Source organism: Coregonus clupeaformis, chromosome 16 (genome assembly GCF_020615455.1).
Source record: "Coregonus clupeaformis isolate EN_2021a chromosome 16, ASM2061545v1, whole genome shotgun sequence".
NCBI classification, from domain to species: domain Eukaryota; kingdom Metazoa; phylum Chordata; class Actinopteri; order Salmoniformes; family Salmonidae; genus Coregonus; species Coregonus clupeaformis.
This window is the reverse complement of record NC_059207.1, coordinates 59,742,801-59,760,442: the sequence shown is the minus strand read 5'-3', so window position 1 is coordinate 59,760,442 and position 17,642 is coordinate 59,742,801. Positions and strand designations below refer to the sequence as shown.

The 17,642-nt window shown below is 42.0% G+C and overlaps 1 protein-coding gene across 1 annotated transcript in view; it reads right to left on the bottom strand.

Annotated features, from left to right (window-relative positions):
* The window catches only part of csmd2 (CUB and Sushi multiple domains 2), a 421,278-nt gene that overhangs the window by 381,487 nt on the left and 22,149 nt on the right, over positions 1-17,642 (bottom strand). The window contains exon 3 of the mRNA XM_045225492.1: positions 1,400-1,521. Coding sequence (XP_045081427.1) covers positions 1,400-1,521 — 122 coding nt within the window. The remainder of the gene's footprint in view (positions 1-1,399; positions 1,522-17,642) is intronic.

Here is a 17,642-nt window from a genome sequence, read left to right as displayed (position 1 = left end):
TTTTCTTCCTCTCCTTCTCCACAGGTGATTCCACTATCTCCCTCTCTCTCTCTCTCTCTCTCTCTCTCTCTCTCTCTCTCTCTCTCTCTCTCTCTCTCTCCCTCTCTCTCTCTCTCTCTCTCTCTCTTTCTCCCTCTCTCTCTTTCTCTCTCTCTCTCTCTCTCTCTCTCTCTCTCTCTCTCTCTCTCTCTCTCTCTCTCTCTCTCTCTCTCTCTCTCTCTCTCTCTCTCTCTCTCTCTCTCTCTCTCTCTCTCTCTCTCTCTCTCTTCCTGTTGGTGGAGTCCTATCTGGCTGATTCCTTTTCATCTACCCTTCTCTTGCTATAACTTACAAACTCCTTTGCAGGGCATTGTACCAACTCCTTTGCAGGGCATTGCACCAACCCCTTTGCAGGGCATTGCACCAACTCCTTTGCAGGGCATTGTACCAACTCCTTTGCAGGGCATTGTACCAACTCCTTTGCAGGGCATTGTACCAACTCCTTTGCAGGGCATTGCACCAACTCCTTTGCAGGGCATTGTACCAACTCCTTTGCAGGGCATTGTACCAACTCCTTTGCAGGGCATTGCACCAACTCCTTTGCAGGGCATTGTACCAACTCCTTTGCAGGGAATTGCACCAACCCCTTTGCAGGGCATTGCACCAACTCCTTTGCAGGGCATTGCACCAACCCCTTTGCAGGGCATTGCACCAACTCCTTTGCAGGGCATTGTACCAACTCCTTTGCAGGGCATTGTACCAACTCCTTTGCAAAGCATTGTACCCGACTAGTCCACAAAATAAGCTCTACAGCCACAGTGCTATCTGTAACATAGCACCACCTAGGAAAGGTAGATCTGATCTGACAGAGTGGGGAAAGAATATTCACTTAAAATGATGGCTTGGAGACACATTATAGATACACATAATAAATGCCCTATATATAAAAAAAACAAAAAACGATGATCTTAACATGTTTGGCTAGCAGTAGCACAATTAGCATTTAGCTTACATCTGAGAAGCAAACAAGTAGTGCATAAACAGTAGTACATATTAGCATAGCATAGCATCACTAACAATAATATGCCATTTAGCAAACGCTTTTATCCAAAGCGACTTACAGTCATGTGTGCATACATTTTTACGTATGGGTGGTCCCGGGGATCGAACCCACTACCCTGGCGTTACAAGCGCCATGCTCTACCAATTGAGCCACATTAGCATGTCATACTGTCAGACTGTTGTAAATATTAGCATAGCATAGCAAGTAGTCACTAAATCCCGAAGTGACACAAAGTAGTCAATATTAGCATTTAGCATGTCAGTTCTGTACATAGTACTGGATTAGCGTAGCATAGCATCGCAACATTAACACAACATTTTCAGTATTAGAATATAGCATTAGCATGTGTGACGATACCTTGGTGGTGTCTGTAGCGGTGATGACCCAGGTACAGTTAGCATTGTTGTCATACTGGACAGGGTAGTTTGGTGAAGTGATAACACCGTTAGGGCCTCGCAGCTGACCACCACACATAGGAGCTGAAAAAAAATAAAATAACAAGAAACTGTTAGGCTTTTATTTCTCATCAATTGAACTGTGTGAATAAACTTCCACATACTGGACATATGAGCTGATTGTATGTGTAATATGTATATGTCATCTCATCATTTGACCCAAAGGGCATTGAAAAAGGTTGAAAGAGGAGCCCATTTCTAAAACAGAGACAACAGGCAGTAAAATATAGACCAGCATCCCCAGCAGAGGTAGGCTTTGGCTCTAACACCATCATTTAAAGGTCCAGTTGAATTCAAATTGAATTCAAGTTTGTGGGTAAAGACTACATCTTCATGTCAATCTAAATATTTCAGCAAAGAGGTAAAAAAAAAAATAAAAATAAAAAAATAAAAAAATTCAAGAGAGCTTTAGGCCAAATACTAAATGTGGTCAAAACAGAAACAGCATCCGTCAACATGATGAAAGCATCAACAAAACAGTAACAGCATCCATCAACCATCAACATGATGAAAGCATCAACAAAACAGAAACAGCATCCATCAACATGATGAAAGCATCAACAAAACAGAAACAGCATCCATCAACATGATGAAAGCATCAACAAAACAGAAACAGCATCCATCAACATGATGAAAGCATCAACAAAACAGAAACAGCATCCATCAACATGATGAAAGCATCAACAAAACAGAAACAGCATCCATCAACATGATGAAAGCATCAACAAAACAGAAACAGCATCCATCAACATGATGAAAGCATCAACAAAACAGAAACAGCGTCCATAAACATGATGAAAGCATCAACAAAACAGAAACAGCATCCATCAACATGATGAAAGCATCAACAAAACAGAAACAGCATCCATCAACATGATGAAAGCATCAACAAAACAGAAACAGCATCCATCAACATGATGAAAGCATCAACAAAACAGAAACAGCATCCATCAACATGATGAAAGCATCAACAAAACAGAAACACCAAAGCACCCTCCGCTGAAGTGCACATTAGACACCAAAGCACCCTCCGCTGAAGTGCACATTAGACACCAAAGCACCCTCCGCTTAAGTGCACTTTAGACACCAAAGCACCCTCCACTGAAGTGCACTTTAGACACCAAAACACCCTCCACTGAAGTGCACATTAGACACCAAAGCACCCTCCGCTGAAGTGCACTTTAACCTTTTATTGCATTGGGCTAAACACAGAGTGATTCTTGGTAGTCTTAAACAAATCTACTTTGAAACAAGAGTACACACCTCACACACATGGTTATGGGCTTAAAAAAAGAAGACACCTGTACCATTTAATTTCATTCATTTCATTTCATTTTCGTCATTTAGCGACTTACCATGTCAGATACATGGATAGAGTTGAAATGTAATACATTTTGAGTTTGCATCCCAATATTGCACTTTATATACATCACAGAACACTGAAATATAACAAAACTGTTTGACATAGAAACACCGGATTTCGTAAAAAAAAATATATATATATATATATATATATATCAATTTTGAAATTGTGAAAAATATTATTAACATTCCACCCATCAGGCCAAAGAGGGCGCTTTTGGTCATTGACTGCAGGAAAGGGCTACATGCCCAAACGACCTCCACTGAAGTGCCCTATAAACTATGTAAACGCTGCCTTCCATATCATCCAGAGCGCCAGGAATACGCAAAGATACAACTGACAGGATGAGCCTTCCATATCATCCAGAGCGCCAGGAATACGCAAAGATACAACTGACAGGATGATTCAACACGGTTATATCATCCAGAGCGCCAGGAATACGCAAAGATACAACTGACAGGATGATTCAACACGGTTATATCATCCAGAGCGCCAGGAATACGCAAAGATACAACTGACAGGATGATTCAACACGGTTATATCATCCAGAGCGCCAGGAATACGCAAAGATTCAACTGACAGGATGATTCAACACGGTTATATCATCCAGAGCGCCAGGAATACGCAAAGATACAACTGACAGGATGATTCAACACGGTTATATCATCCAGAGCGCCAGGAATACGCAAAGATACAACTGACAGGATGAGCCTTCCATATCATCCAGAGCGCCAGGAATACGCAAAGATACAACTGACAGGATGATTCAACACGGTTATATCATCCAGAGCGCCAGGAATACGCAAAGATTCAACTGACAGGATGATTCAACACGGTTATATCATCCAGAGCGCCAGGAATACGCAAAGATTCAACTGACAGGATGATTCAACACGGTTATATCATCCAGAGCGCCAGGAATACGCAAAGATACAACTGACAGGATGATTCAACACGGTTATATCATCCAGAGCGCCAGGAATACGCAAAGATACAACTGACAGGATGATTCAACACGGTTATATCATCCAGAGCGCCAGGAATACGCAAAGATACAACTGACAGGATGATTCAACACGGTTATATCATCCAGAGCGCCAGGAATACGCAAAGATACAACTGACAGGATGATTCAACACGGTTATATCATCCAGAGCGCCAGGAATACGCAAAGATACAACTGACAGGATGAGCCTTCCATATCATCCAGAGCGCCAGGAATACGCAAAGATACAACTGACAGGATGATTCAACACGGTTATATCATCCAGAGCGCTAGGAATACGCAAAGATACAACTGACAGGATGATTCAACACGGTTATATCATCCAGAGCGCCAGGAATACGCAAAGATACAACTGACAGGATGATTCAACACGGTTGTAAATCACAAAGGGGCTGCATTTAAATAGGCTTTATCTATCTACTGTATAATCAATAGCATCCCCACTGTGGCAAAACACTGAGGAAAAGTGAAGGGATAAATCTGAATTTGCTTTATATTTCAGGAGTGGTGCTCAACTCTGTCTAGCATCAGTATGTTGCAGCAGCATTCTAAGGATATAATTATTATTTTTTGTCATTTTAGCAGACGCTCTTATCCAGAGCGACTTACAGGAGCAATTAGGGATAAGTCCTTTGCTCAAGGGCACATCGACAGATTTTTCACCTAGTCGGCTCGGGGATTAGAACCAGCGACTTTTTGGTTACTGGCACAACGCTCTTACCCACTAAGCTACCCGCGTGATCTAGTGATCATGTTATAGTTAGTGTCTAAAACCATATTTCAGGTTCAAAAACACTGTTCTCCCATACTTTCTAGCATGGCCAGATATTGCTCCTAAAGCATTAGTAGTTGGCTTTTAGAGGGCACTCTGACTTCCACTCTACTCTGGTCCCCCAGGCCCTGAGACAAACTTTAAACACCTCAAATTAAAGCAGGCCATGCCTAATGAAGGTTTTAAGGAAAGGCCTGGGTGTCTGGGGCTAAATGACGCCAGTTACGAGGTCTAGTCCCAGACTCTACTCTTAATGAGTTACGTCTGAAGTGGATGGAGGGGCCCTTAGAGGAATGCCCCCACAAAAGAACTGCACACCTCTCCCCCCAAACACGTCCAACACCAGCCACATTAAATAATGGGTAGCGTTCGTTTTAAAGTTTAAGGAAAATAATCAAGTAATTCATTTGAGTGGTCCTGACAGTGAGGGTGACCTTAATGAAATATAATACTGTGTAGGTGTGAACTGCAGTGTCCGATAAACTATATATTCCCCATTTCAGGTTAATAACGAGGTCCATAATGAGGTTGATTCTCTCCCCTGTTAATATGCTCTCTGCGTTGTGGCTGCAGCGCCACTGGTCTAATCACCCTGCAATCTAGATAACAAGGGCTCAGAGAGATAGCTTTGCATCCCAAATGGCACCCTATTCCGTATGTAGTGCACTAATTTGGCTCTGGTCTAATGTAGTGCACTATATAGTGAACAAGGTGCCATTTGGGACGCAGGTGGGAAGAGATTAAAAACACAGCCCTGAACACAAGTACAGTTCCGCAGTACCACAGTACCATGTCAGAGGAACATTTTTAATCCTGATTTTACTTAATCAGAGGAACATGCTTTAAATCCAGATTTTTGTTAATAATAATAATATGCCATTTAGCAGACGCTTTTATCCAAAGCGACTTACAGTCATGTGCGCATACATTTTTACGTATGGGTGGTCCCGGGGATCGAACCCACTACCCTGGCGTTACAAGCGCCGTGCTCTACCAGCTGAGCTACAGAGGACCACAAATCAGAGGATCATGCTTTAAATCCTGATTTGACTTAATCTGACAATGAAAAGCTCTGTGTGCTAGTTAGAACGTGTAGTTATCATGTAGCCTGGAGTTTACATAGCAAGGTCACAGGGTTTGGAAGACTGAGTCCCAAATGGGACACTTTCCCCTCTGGGCCCTAGTCAAAAGAAGTACACAATATAGGTGTCACGCCTACTCCAGCTCCCCTGCTCCGGCGCTCGACGTCGCCGGTCCACTAACCACTCGTCCTGGCAATCATCGTTGCGCACACCTGCTCCCCGTCGTTAAGCACACCTGGACTTCATCACCACCCTGATGACTCTCCCTTCATACAGCCCTCAGTAGCCTCAGTCATCAGGCAGTATTGGTTTTGGTGACGTTCAGTAGCCTCAGTCATCAGGCAGTATTGGTTTTGGTGACGTTCAGTAGCCTCAGTCATCAGGCAGTATTGGTTTTGGTGACGTTCAGTAGCCTCAGTCATCAGTCAGTATTGGTTTTGGTGACGTTCAGTAGCCTCAGTCATCAGTCAGTATTGGTTTTGGTGACGTTCAGTAGCCTCAGTCATCAGTCAGTATTGGTTTTGGTTACGCTCAGTAGCCTGCTTCTGGTTTGTGTATCTGCCTTTCTTATTCATTAAACTCCCCTTCTGCACCTTTCCTGTCTCCAAGTGTATACGTTAGAATAGGGAGCAATGTGGGACTCAGGGGTGGTTAATGGACCTCCTGGACTAAACAGTATGCCAATGAGGATTAACTAATGAGGATTAACTAAAGAGGATTAACTATACTCAAATTTGGTTTTAGAGACGTCAATGATTCCTGGATTATGGTTAATCTTCGTTTACAAAGTTTGAGTCCAGAAAAAGGTAATCCAAGGTTAATTAATGCTAATCAATGGTAATCAACCTGTTCAATCCGTTACTCATTAAACCAATTTAAGACTACTCATGGATCACTTTAATCTAGGTCTGTCATACTGTTTTATATGTCCACCATTTTAGAATAAACTTTGAAAGAGCAATGTTCTACTTCAAAACATTCACATACTACTCCATGAGAAAGTATACTGTAATCCAAGTGGGCATCTATTGTTTGGATGAGAGGAAGTACAATCAGATTACCCACAAATCCTTAGGAGATGGGTTTCCCCCATTTCTGAGTGGTATAATCTCATTGTGACTCAATTGGATCAGTCTAAATCCGGGAAGCAGGGGTGCCCAATTTCAAAAGTAGATTTCTCAAAGCACATTACGTGGAGTGGAGCGGTGGAGATGATTATTGGGATAAACCATCCAGGTGATTGCATCAGACACCTATGGCTGTGGAGGGGGGTTAGGGAAACTGATGACTGGGGAAAGTGCTGAATTAGCCATAAAATGGCTGAAGTGCTCCCAGGTGGTGGTGGTGTTTGTACAGTAGGTAGATGGAAGGTTTAAATCTCACACATTGCAGACCACTTTGAGTGGATATTACATCCAAGGTGCTGTATGACCGCTATTCATTATCTACTGTTGCTTTCTGTACGGGGCAACCAAATATTTATGGCCAGTAGAGAGATACTTTCTGTACAGGGATATGAATACTTATGGCCGGTAGAGAGATAGTTTTGAATCTAATTCAGCTAGTTTTTTTTTCTTCTGGTTTATGCTCTTATTTTGTAAATCAATCGTTGTTAAGTACAGGCAAGCATCTGTTTCTATAACTGTAGCTTAACTTAACTTGGTCCTGTTTAAGTCTCTATTCCTCTATATCTGCCTTTCTCTCTCTCTCTCTCTCTCTCTCTCTCTCTCTCTCTCTCTCTCTCTCTCTCTCTCTCTCTCTCTCTCTCTCTCTCTCTCTCTCTCTCTCTCTCTCTCTCTCTCTCTCTCTCTCTCTCTCTCTCTCTCTCTCTCTCTCTCTCTCTCTCTCTCTGTATCACTCTCTGTATCTCTCTCTGTGTATCTCTCTGTAGCCCTCTCTCTCTGTATCTCTCTCTCTCTCTCTCTCTCTCTCTCTCTCTCTCTCTCTCTCTCTCTCTCTCTCTCTCTCTCTCTGTAGCCCTCTCTCTCTGTATCTCTCTCTCTCTCTCCGTCTCTCTCTCTCTCTCTCTCTCTCTCTCTCTGTATCCCTCTCTCTCTCTGTATCTCTCTCTGTATCACTCTCTGTATCTCTCTCTCTGTATCTCTCTCTGTATCTATCTCTGTATCCCTCTCTCTGTATCTCTCTGAATCTCTCTGTATCTCTCTCTCTCTCTGTCTGTATCTCTCTCGCTCTCTGCATCTCTCTCTGTATCTCTCTTTGAATATCTCTCTCTCTCTGTATCTCTCTCTCTCTGTATCTCTCTCTCTCTGTATCTCTCCCTCTCTGTATCTCTCTCTCTCTCTGTAAATCTCTCTCTGTATCTCTCTTTGTATCTCTCTCTCTGTGTCTCTCTCTCTCTGTATCTCTCTCTCTATCTTTCTCTGTATCTCTCTCTGTATCTCTCTCTGTATCTCTCTCTCTATCTTTCTCTGTATCTCTCTCTGTATCTCTCTGTATCTCTCTGTATCTCTCTCTCTCTCTCTCTCTCTCTCGTTCTCTGTATCTCTCTCTCTGTATCTCTCTCTGTATCTCTCTTTGTATCTCTCTCTCTCTCTGTATCTCTCTCTCTCTGTATCTCTCTCTCTCTGTGTATCTCTCTCTGTATCTCTCTCTCTGTATCTCTCTCTATGTATCTCTCTGTATCTCTCTCTTTCTCTGTATCTCTCTCTGTATCACTTTCTGTATACAGTTGAAGTCGGAAGTTTACATACAATTAAGTTGGAGTCATTAAAACTCGTTTTTCAACCACTCCACAAATTTCTTGTTAACAAACTATAGTTTTGGCAAGTCGGTTAGGTCATCTACTTTGTGCATGACACAAGTAATTTTTCCAACAATTGTTTACAGACAGATTATTTCACTTACAATGCATTGTATCACAATTCCAGTGGGTCAGAAGTTTACATACACTAAGTTGACTGTGCCTTTAAACAGCTTGGAAAATTCCAGAAAATGATGTCATGGCTTTAGAAGCTTCTGATAGGCTAATTGACATCATTTGAGTCAATTGGAGGTGTACCTGTGGATGTATTTCAAGGCCTACCTTCAAACTCAGTGCCTCTTTGCTTGGCATCATCGCATCCGTTACAAGACCATGGTGCTTGCCTATGGAGCAGTGAGGGGAACGGCACCTCTGTACCTTCGGGCTCTGATCAGTCCCTACACCCAAACGAGGGCATTGCGTTCATCCACCTCTGGCCTGCTGGCTCCCCTTCCTCTGCGGAATCATAGTTCCCGCTCAGCCCAGTCAAAACTGTTCGCTGCTCTGGCACCCCAATGGTGGAACAAGCTCCCTCACGACGCCAGGACAGCGGAGTCATTCACCACCTTCCGGAGACATTTGAAACCCCACCTCTTTAAGGAATACCTGGGATAGGATAAAGTAATCCTTCTACCCCCCCAAAAAAATTATAAAGTGGTTATCCCACTGGCTATAGGGTGAATGCACCAATTTGTGAGTCGCTCTGGATAAGAGCGTCTGCTAAATGACGTAAATGTGCCCTTGAGCAAGGCACTAAACCCTAATTGCTCCTGTAAGTCACTCTGGATAAGAGCGTCTGCTAAATGACTAAAATGTAATGTAAATGTAAAATCAAAAGAAATCAGCCAAGACCTCAAAGTAAAATTGTAGATCTCCACAAGTCTGGTTCATCCTTGAGAGCAATTTCCAAATGCCTGAAGGTACCACGTTAATCTGTACAAACAATAGTACGCAAGTATAAACACCATGGGACCACGCAGCCGTCATACCGCTCAGGAAGGAGATGCGTTCTGTCTCCTAGAGATGAACGTACTTTGTTGCGAAAAAGTGCAAATCAATCCCAGAACAACTGCAAAGGACCTTGTGAAGATGCTCGAGGAAACAGGTACAAAAGTATCTATATCCACAGTAAAACGAGTCCTATATCGACATAACCTGAAAGGCCGCTCAGCAAGGAAGAAGCCACTGCTCCAAAACTGCCATAAAAAAGCCAGACTACGGTTTGCAACTGCACACGTTGACAAAGAACATACTTTTTGGAGAAATGTACTCTGGTCTGATGAAACAAAAATAGAACTGTTAGGCCATAATGACCATCGTTATGTTTGGAGGAAAAAGGGGGTAGGCTTGCAAGCAGAAGAACACCATCCCAACCGTGAAGCACGGGGGTGGCAGCATCATGCTTTGGGGGTGCTTTGCTGCAGGAGGGACTGGTGCACTTCACAAAATAGATGGCATCATGAGGAAGGAAAATTATGTGGATATATTGAAGCAACATCTCAAGACATCAGTCAGGATGTTAAAGCTTGGTCGCAAATGGGTCTTCCAAATGGACAATGACCCCAAGCAGACTTCCAAAGTTGTGGCAAAATGGCTTAAGGACAACAAAGTCAAGGTATTGGAGTGGCCATCACAACGCCCTGACCTCAATCCTATAGAAAATGTGTGGGCAGAACTGAAAAAGCGTGTGCGAGCAAGGAGGCCAACAATCTTGACTCAGTTACACCAGCTCTGTCAGGAGGAATGGGCCAAAATTCACCCAACTTATTGTGGGAAGCTTGTGGAAGGCTACCCGAAACATTTGACCCAAGATAAACAATGCTACCAAATACTAATTGAGTGTATGTAAACTTCTGACCCACTGGGAATGTGATGAAAGAAATAAAAGCTGAAATAAATAATTCTCTCTATTATTCTGACATTTCACATTCTTAAAATAAAGTGGTGATCCTAACTGACCTAAGACAGGGAATTTTTACTAGGATTAAATGTCAGGAATGTGAAAAACTGAGTTTAAATGTATTTGGTTAAGGTGTACGTAAATTTCAGACTTCAACTGTACTGTATGACAGTCATATTATTATTATTATTATTATTATTATTATTATTATTATTATTATTATTATTATTATTATTATTATTATTATTATTAGTATTATCCTGACTAGTCTCGCAGTCCCTGCCGCTGAAAAACATCCCCACAGCATGATGCTGCCACTCCCATGCTTCACCGTAGGGATGGTGCCAGGTTTCCAGACGTGACGGTTGGCTTTAAGGCCAAAGTGTTCAATCTTGGTTTCATCAGACCAGAGAATCTTGTTTCTCATGGTCTGAGAGTCCTTTAGGTGCCTTTTGACGAACTCCAAGCGGGCTGTCATGTGCCTTTTACTGAGGAGTGGCTTCCATCTGGCCACTCTATCTTAAAGGCCTGATTGGTGGAGGTCTGCAGAGATAGTTGTCCTTCTGGAAGGTTCTCCCATCTCCACAGAGGAACTCTGGAGGTCTGTCAGAGTGGCCATCAGGTTCTTGGTCACCTCCCTGACCAAGGCCCTTCTCCCCCCATTTCTCAGTTTGGCCGGGCAGCCAGCTCTAGGAAGAGTCTTGGTGGTTCCAAACGTCTTACCTTTAAGAAAGATGGAGGCCACTGTGTTCTTGGGGACCTTCAATGCTGCAGACATTTTTTGGTACCCTTCCCCAGATCTGTGCTTCGACACAATCTTCATTCGGAGCTCTACGGACAATTCCTTCGACCTCATGGCTTTGTTTTTGCTCTGACATGCACTGTCAACTGTGGGACCTTATATAGACAGGTGTGTGCCTTTCCAAATCATGTCCAATCCATTGAATTTACCACAAGTGGACTCCAATCAAGTTGTAGAAACATCTCAAGGATGATCAATGGAAACAGGATGCACCTGAGCTCAATTTCGAGTCTCATAGCAAAGGGTCTGAATACTTATGTAAATAAGGTATTTCTGTTTTTTATCCTTAATACATTTGCAAAAATATTGAAAAAGCTGTTTTCACTTTGTCATTATGGGGTATTGTGTGTAGATTGATGAGAAAAAATATATATTTAATCCATTTTAGAATAAGGCTGTAACGTAACAAAATGTGGAAAAAGGGAAGGGGTCTGAATACTTTCCTAAGGCACTGTATGCAACATTTGTATAAAGATTTTTTGTTAGGATGAAATTGTGATATTGAAAGAAAGGAAAGTATAGAAATGTGTCTTTGAGCCAAAATAGGATGAGAGAGAACTGCCTGTCTAAACACAGCCTACTAGGCAGCATGCAGAAGATCCAAGCCCCTCCCTTGGACCTTTCCCTCCAATCCGTTTGAGAGAGTATTTTTTTATTTTTTTTCGATAAAAATAAAAGGAATGGAGATAAGCACAGTGAAAATTCTAGAGGAACACCTGGTTCTGTCTGCTTTCCAACAGACACTGGGAGACAGATTCACCTTTCAGCAGGACAATAACCTGAAACACAAGGCCAAATATACAGGACAATGGAGATGCTTACCAAGACAACATTGAATGTTCCTGAGTGGCCTAGTTACAGTTTTGACTTAAATTGGCATTAAAATCGATGACATGAAAAAGAGCTTGAAGAATTGAAAAAATAATAATTTGCAAATATTGTCAGGGGTGTAAAGTACTTAAGTAAAAATACTTTATAGTACTACTTAAGTAGTTTTTTGGGGTATCTGTACTTTACTTTACTATTTCTATTTTTGACAACTTTTACTTTTACTTCACTACCTTCCTAAAGAAAATGATATACTTTTTACTCCATACATTTTCTCTGACACCCACAAGTATTCGTTACATTTTGAATGCTTAGAAGGACAGGAAAATTGTCACATTCACACACTTATCAAGAGAACAACCATATACCCGCTGTTTATCAACCATATATCCACTGTTTATCAACCATATACCCACTGTTTATCAACCATATATCCACTGTTTATCAACCATATACCCACTGTTTATCAACCATATATCCACTGTTTATCAACCATATACCCACTGTTTATCAACCATATACCCGCTGTTTATCAACCATATATCCACTGTTTATCAACCATATACCCACTGTTTATCAACCATATACCCACTGTTTATCAACCATATACCCACTGTTTATCAACCATATACCCACTGTTTATCAACCATATACCCACTGTTTATCAACCATATACCCACTGTATATCAACCGTATACCAACTGTTTATCAACCATATACCCACTGTATATCAACCATATACCCACTGTTTATCAACCATCTACCCACTGTTTATCAACCGTATACCCACTGTATATCAACCATATACCCACTGTATATCAACCATATACCCACTGTTTATCAACCATATACCCACTGTTTATCAACCATATATCCACTGTTTATCAACCATATACCCACTGTTTATCAACCATATACCCGCTGTTTATCAACCATATATCCACTGTTTATCAACCATATACCCACTGTTTATCAACCATATACCCACTGTTTATCAACCATATACCCACTGTTTATCAACCATATACCCACTGTTTATCAACCATATACCCACTGTTTATCAACCATATACCCACTGTTTATCAACCATATACCCACTGTATATCAACCGTATACCAACTGTTTATCAACCATATACCCACTGTATATCAACCATATACCCACTGTTTATCAACCATCTACCCACTGTTTATCAACCGTATACCCACTGTATATCAACCATATACCCACTGTATATCAACCATATACCCACTGTTTATCAACCATATATCCACTGTTTATCAACCATCTACCCACTGTTTATCAACCATATACCCACTGTTTATCAACCATCACCCACTGTTTATCAACCATCTACCCACTGTTTATCAACCATATACCCACTGTTTATCAACCATATACCCACTGTTTATCAACCATCTACCCACTGTTTATCAACCATCTACCCACTGTTTATCAACCATATACCCACTGTATATCAACCATATACCCACTGTTTATCAACCATATACCCACTGTTTATAAACCATCTACCCACTGTTTATCAACCATCTACCCACTGTTTATCAACCATCTACCCACTGTATATCAACCATCTACCCACTGTTTATCAACCATCTACCCACTGTTTATCAACCGTATACCCACTGTTTATCAACCATATACCCACTGTTTATCAACCATCTACCCACTGTTTATCAACCATATACCCACTGTTTATCAACCATATACCCACTGTTTATCAACCATCTACCCACTGTTTATCAACCATATACCCACTGTTTATCAACCATATACCCACTGTTTATCAACCATATACCCACTGTATATCAACCATCTACCCACTGTATATCAACCATATACCCACTGTTTATCAACCATATACCCACTGTTTATCAACCATATACAAACTGTTTATCAACCATATACCCACTGTTTATCAACCATATACCCACTGTTTATCAACCATATACCCACTGTTTATCAACCATATACCCACTGTTTATCAACCATATACCCACTGTATATCAACCATATACCCACTGTTTATCAACCATATACCCACTGTTTATCAACCATATACCCACTGTTCATCAACCATATACCCACTGTTTATCAACCATATACCCACTGTTTATCAACCATATACCCACTGTTTATCAACCATCTACCCACTGTTTATCAACCATATACCCACTGTTTATCAACCATATACCCACTGTTTATCAACCATATACCCACTGTTTATCAACCATATACCCACTGTTTATCAACCATATACCCACTGTTTATCAACCATATACCCACTGTATATCAACCATATACCAACTGTTTATCAACCATATATCCACTGTATATCAACCATATACCCACTGTATATCAACCATATACCCACTGTTTATGTGTATATCACTGCTTATTCTCTTACAGCTCTATGTTCACTCTACCTAGTTGTATATAATGTATGGAAACCTTGTTTAAACTCCACTGTCTATATTCTGTCTCTAGATGTTGTCTATCACTGGCAGTACCATATCACCAAGTAACATTCTGAGTATGACTTACATTTCAACCTCTCCCTGACCGAGTCTGTAATACCTACATCTTTCAAGCAGACCACCATAGTCCCTGTGCCCAAGGAAGTGAAGGTAACCTGCCTAAATGATTCCGACCCGTAGCACTCACATCAGTAGCCATGAAGTGCTTTGAAAGGCTGGTCATGGCGCACATCAACACCATCATCCCGGAAACCCAAGACCCACTCCAATTCGCATACCGCCCCAACAGATCCACAGATGACGCAATCTCAATCGCACTCCACACTGCCCTTTCACACCTGGACAAAACAAACACCTATGTGAGAATGCTGTTCATTGACTACAGCTCAGTGTTAAACACAATAGTGCCCACAAAGCTCATCACTAAGCTAAGGACCCTGGGACTAAACACCTCCCTCTGCAACTGGATCCTGGACTTCCTGAAGGGCCGCCCCCAGGTGGTAAGGGTAGGTAACAACACATCTGCCACACTGATCCTCAACACGGGGGCCCCTCAGGGGTGCGTGCTCAGTCCCCTCCTGTACTCCCTGTTCACCCATGACTGCGTGGCCAAACACGACTCTGACAACATCATAAAGTTTGCTGATGACACAACAGTGGTAGGCCTGATCACCGACAATGATGAGACAGCCTATAGGGAGGTCAGAGACCTGGCAGTGTGTTGCCAGGACAACAACCTCTCCCTCAATGTGAGCAAGACAAAGGAGCTGATCATGGACTACAGGAAAGGAGGGCCGAACACGCCCCCATTAACATCGATGGGGCTTTAGTGGAGCAGGTTGAGAGTTTCAAGTTCCTTGGTGTCCACATCACCAACAAACTGTCATGGTCCAAACACACCAAGACAGTCGTGAAGAGGGCACGACAACTCCTATTCCCCCTCAGGAGACTGAAAAGATTTGGCATGGGCCCTCAGATCCTTAAAAAGTTCTACAGCTGCACCATCGAGAGCATCCTGACTGGTTGCATCACCGCCTGGTATGGCAACTGCTCGGCATCTGACCGTAAGGCGCTACAGAGGGTAGTGCGTACGGCCCAGTACATCACAAGGGCCAAGCTTCCTGCCATCCAGGACCACTATACCAGGCGGTATCAGAGGAAGGCCCAACAAATTGTCAAAGACTCCAGTCACCCAAGTCATAGACTGTTCACTCCGCTACCGCATGGCAAGCGGTACCGGAGCGCCAAGTCTAGGACCAAAAGGCTCCTTAACAGCTTCTACCCCCAAGCCATAAGACTGCTGAACAATTAATCAAATGGTCATCCTATTTACATTGAGAGAGTGTGACTCAAATAACTGACTAGCTCAAAGCTGAATCAGACTAGGTCACTATTATAGTGTAGCGATCCTCTTGATCCTGAAACCTGAGATCAGTTCACCTCTCTAACTCAAGGAGGTGCTGTGATGAAGTTTGAGTTTTAGTCAGTGTTTGCAGGCTTTGGTTTTTCCATTTATATTTTGAGGTTGGACATTAGCACGTTAGCGGGCTAGCACGCGAGGCGCACCGATTGGTGTCACCTCATTAGTCAGTATGGCAGGTTCATCTATCATTCCAGTGTTAATACAAATTGTAATTATTTTGCACTATGGCCTATTAATTGTCTTACCCCCATAACTTGCTACATTTGCACACACTGTATATATATGTTCTGTTGAATTTTTGACTTTATGTTTTGTTTACCCCATATGTAACTCTGAGATGTTGTTTTTATCGCACTGCTTTGCTTTATCTTGGCCAGGTCGCAGTTGTAAATGAGAACTTGTTCTCAACTGTGTTGTGGTGTCTCTCTTTATGTAGTGTTGTGGCGTCTCTCTTTATGTAGTGTTGTGGTGCCTCTCTTGTTTTAGTGTTGTGGTGTCTCTCTTTATGTAGTGTTGTGGTGTCTCTCTTTATGTAGTGTTGTGGAGTCTCTCTTTATGTAGTGTTGTGGTGTCTCTCTTTATGTAGTGTTGTGGTGTCTCTCTTTATGTAGTGTTGTGGCGTCTCTCTTTATGTAGTGTTGTGGTGTCTCTCTTTATGTAGTGTTGTGGTGTCTCTCTTTATGTAGTGTTGTGGTGTCTCTCTTTATGTAGTGTTGTGGTGTCTCTCTTTATGTAGTGTTGTGGTGTCTCTCTTTATGTAGTGTTGTGGCGTCTCTCTTTATGTAGTGTTGTGGCGTCTCTCTTTATGTAGTGTTGTGGAGTCTCTCTTTATGTAGTGTTGTGGTGTCTCTCTTTATGTAGTGTTGTGGTCTCTCTTTATGTAGTGTTGTGGTGTCTCTCTTTATGTAGTGTTGTTGTCTCTCTTTATGTAGTGTTGTGTCTTCTCTCTTTATGTAGTGTTGTGGCGTCTCTCTTTATGTAGTGTTGTGGTGTCTCTCTTTATGTAGTGTTGTGGTGTCTCTCTTTATGTAGTGTTGTGGTGTCTCTCTTTATGTAGTGTTGTGGTGTCTCTCTTTATGTAGTGTTGTGGTGTCTCTCTTTATGTAGTGTTGTGGTGTCTCTCTTTATGTAGTGTTGTGGTCTCTCTTTATGTAGTGTTGTGGTGTCTCTCTTTATGTAGTGTTGTGGCGTCTCTCTTTATGTAGTGTTGTGGCGTCTCTCTTTATGTAGTGTTGTGGTGTCTCTCTTTATGTAGTGTTGTGGTCTCTCTTTATGTAGTGTTGTGGTGTCTCTCTTTATGTAGTGTTGTGGTCTGTCTTTATGTAGTGTTGTGGTGTCTCTCTTTATGTAGTGTTGTTGTCTCTCTTTATGTAGTGTTGTGGCGTCTCTCTTTATTTAGTGTTTTGGTGTCTCTCTTTATGTAGTGTTGTGGTGTCTCTCTTTATGTAGTGTTGTGGTGTCTCTCTTTATGTAGTGTTGTGGCGTCTCTCTTTATGTAGTGTTGTGGAGTCTCTCTTTATGTAGTGTTGTGGTGTCTCTCTTTATGTAGTGTTGTGGCGTCTCTCTTTATGTAGTGTTGTGGTGTCTCTCTTTATGTAGTGTTGTGGTGTCTCTCGTTATGTAGTGTTGTTGTCTCTCTTTATGTGGTGTTGTGGGGTCTCTCTTTATGTAGTGTTGTGGTGTCTCTCTTTATGTAGTGTTGTGGCGTCT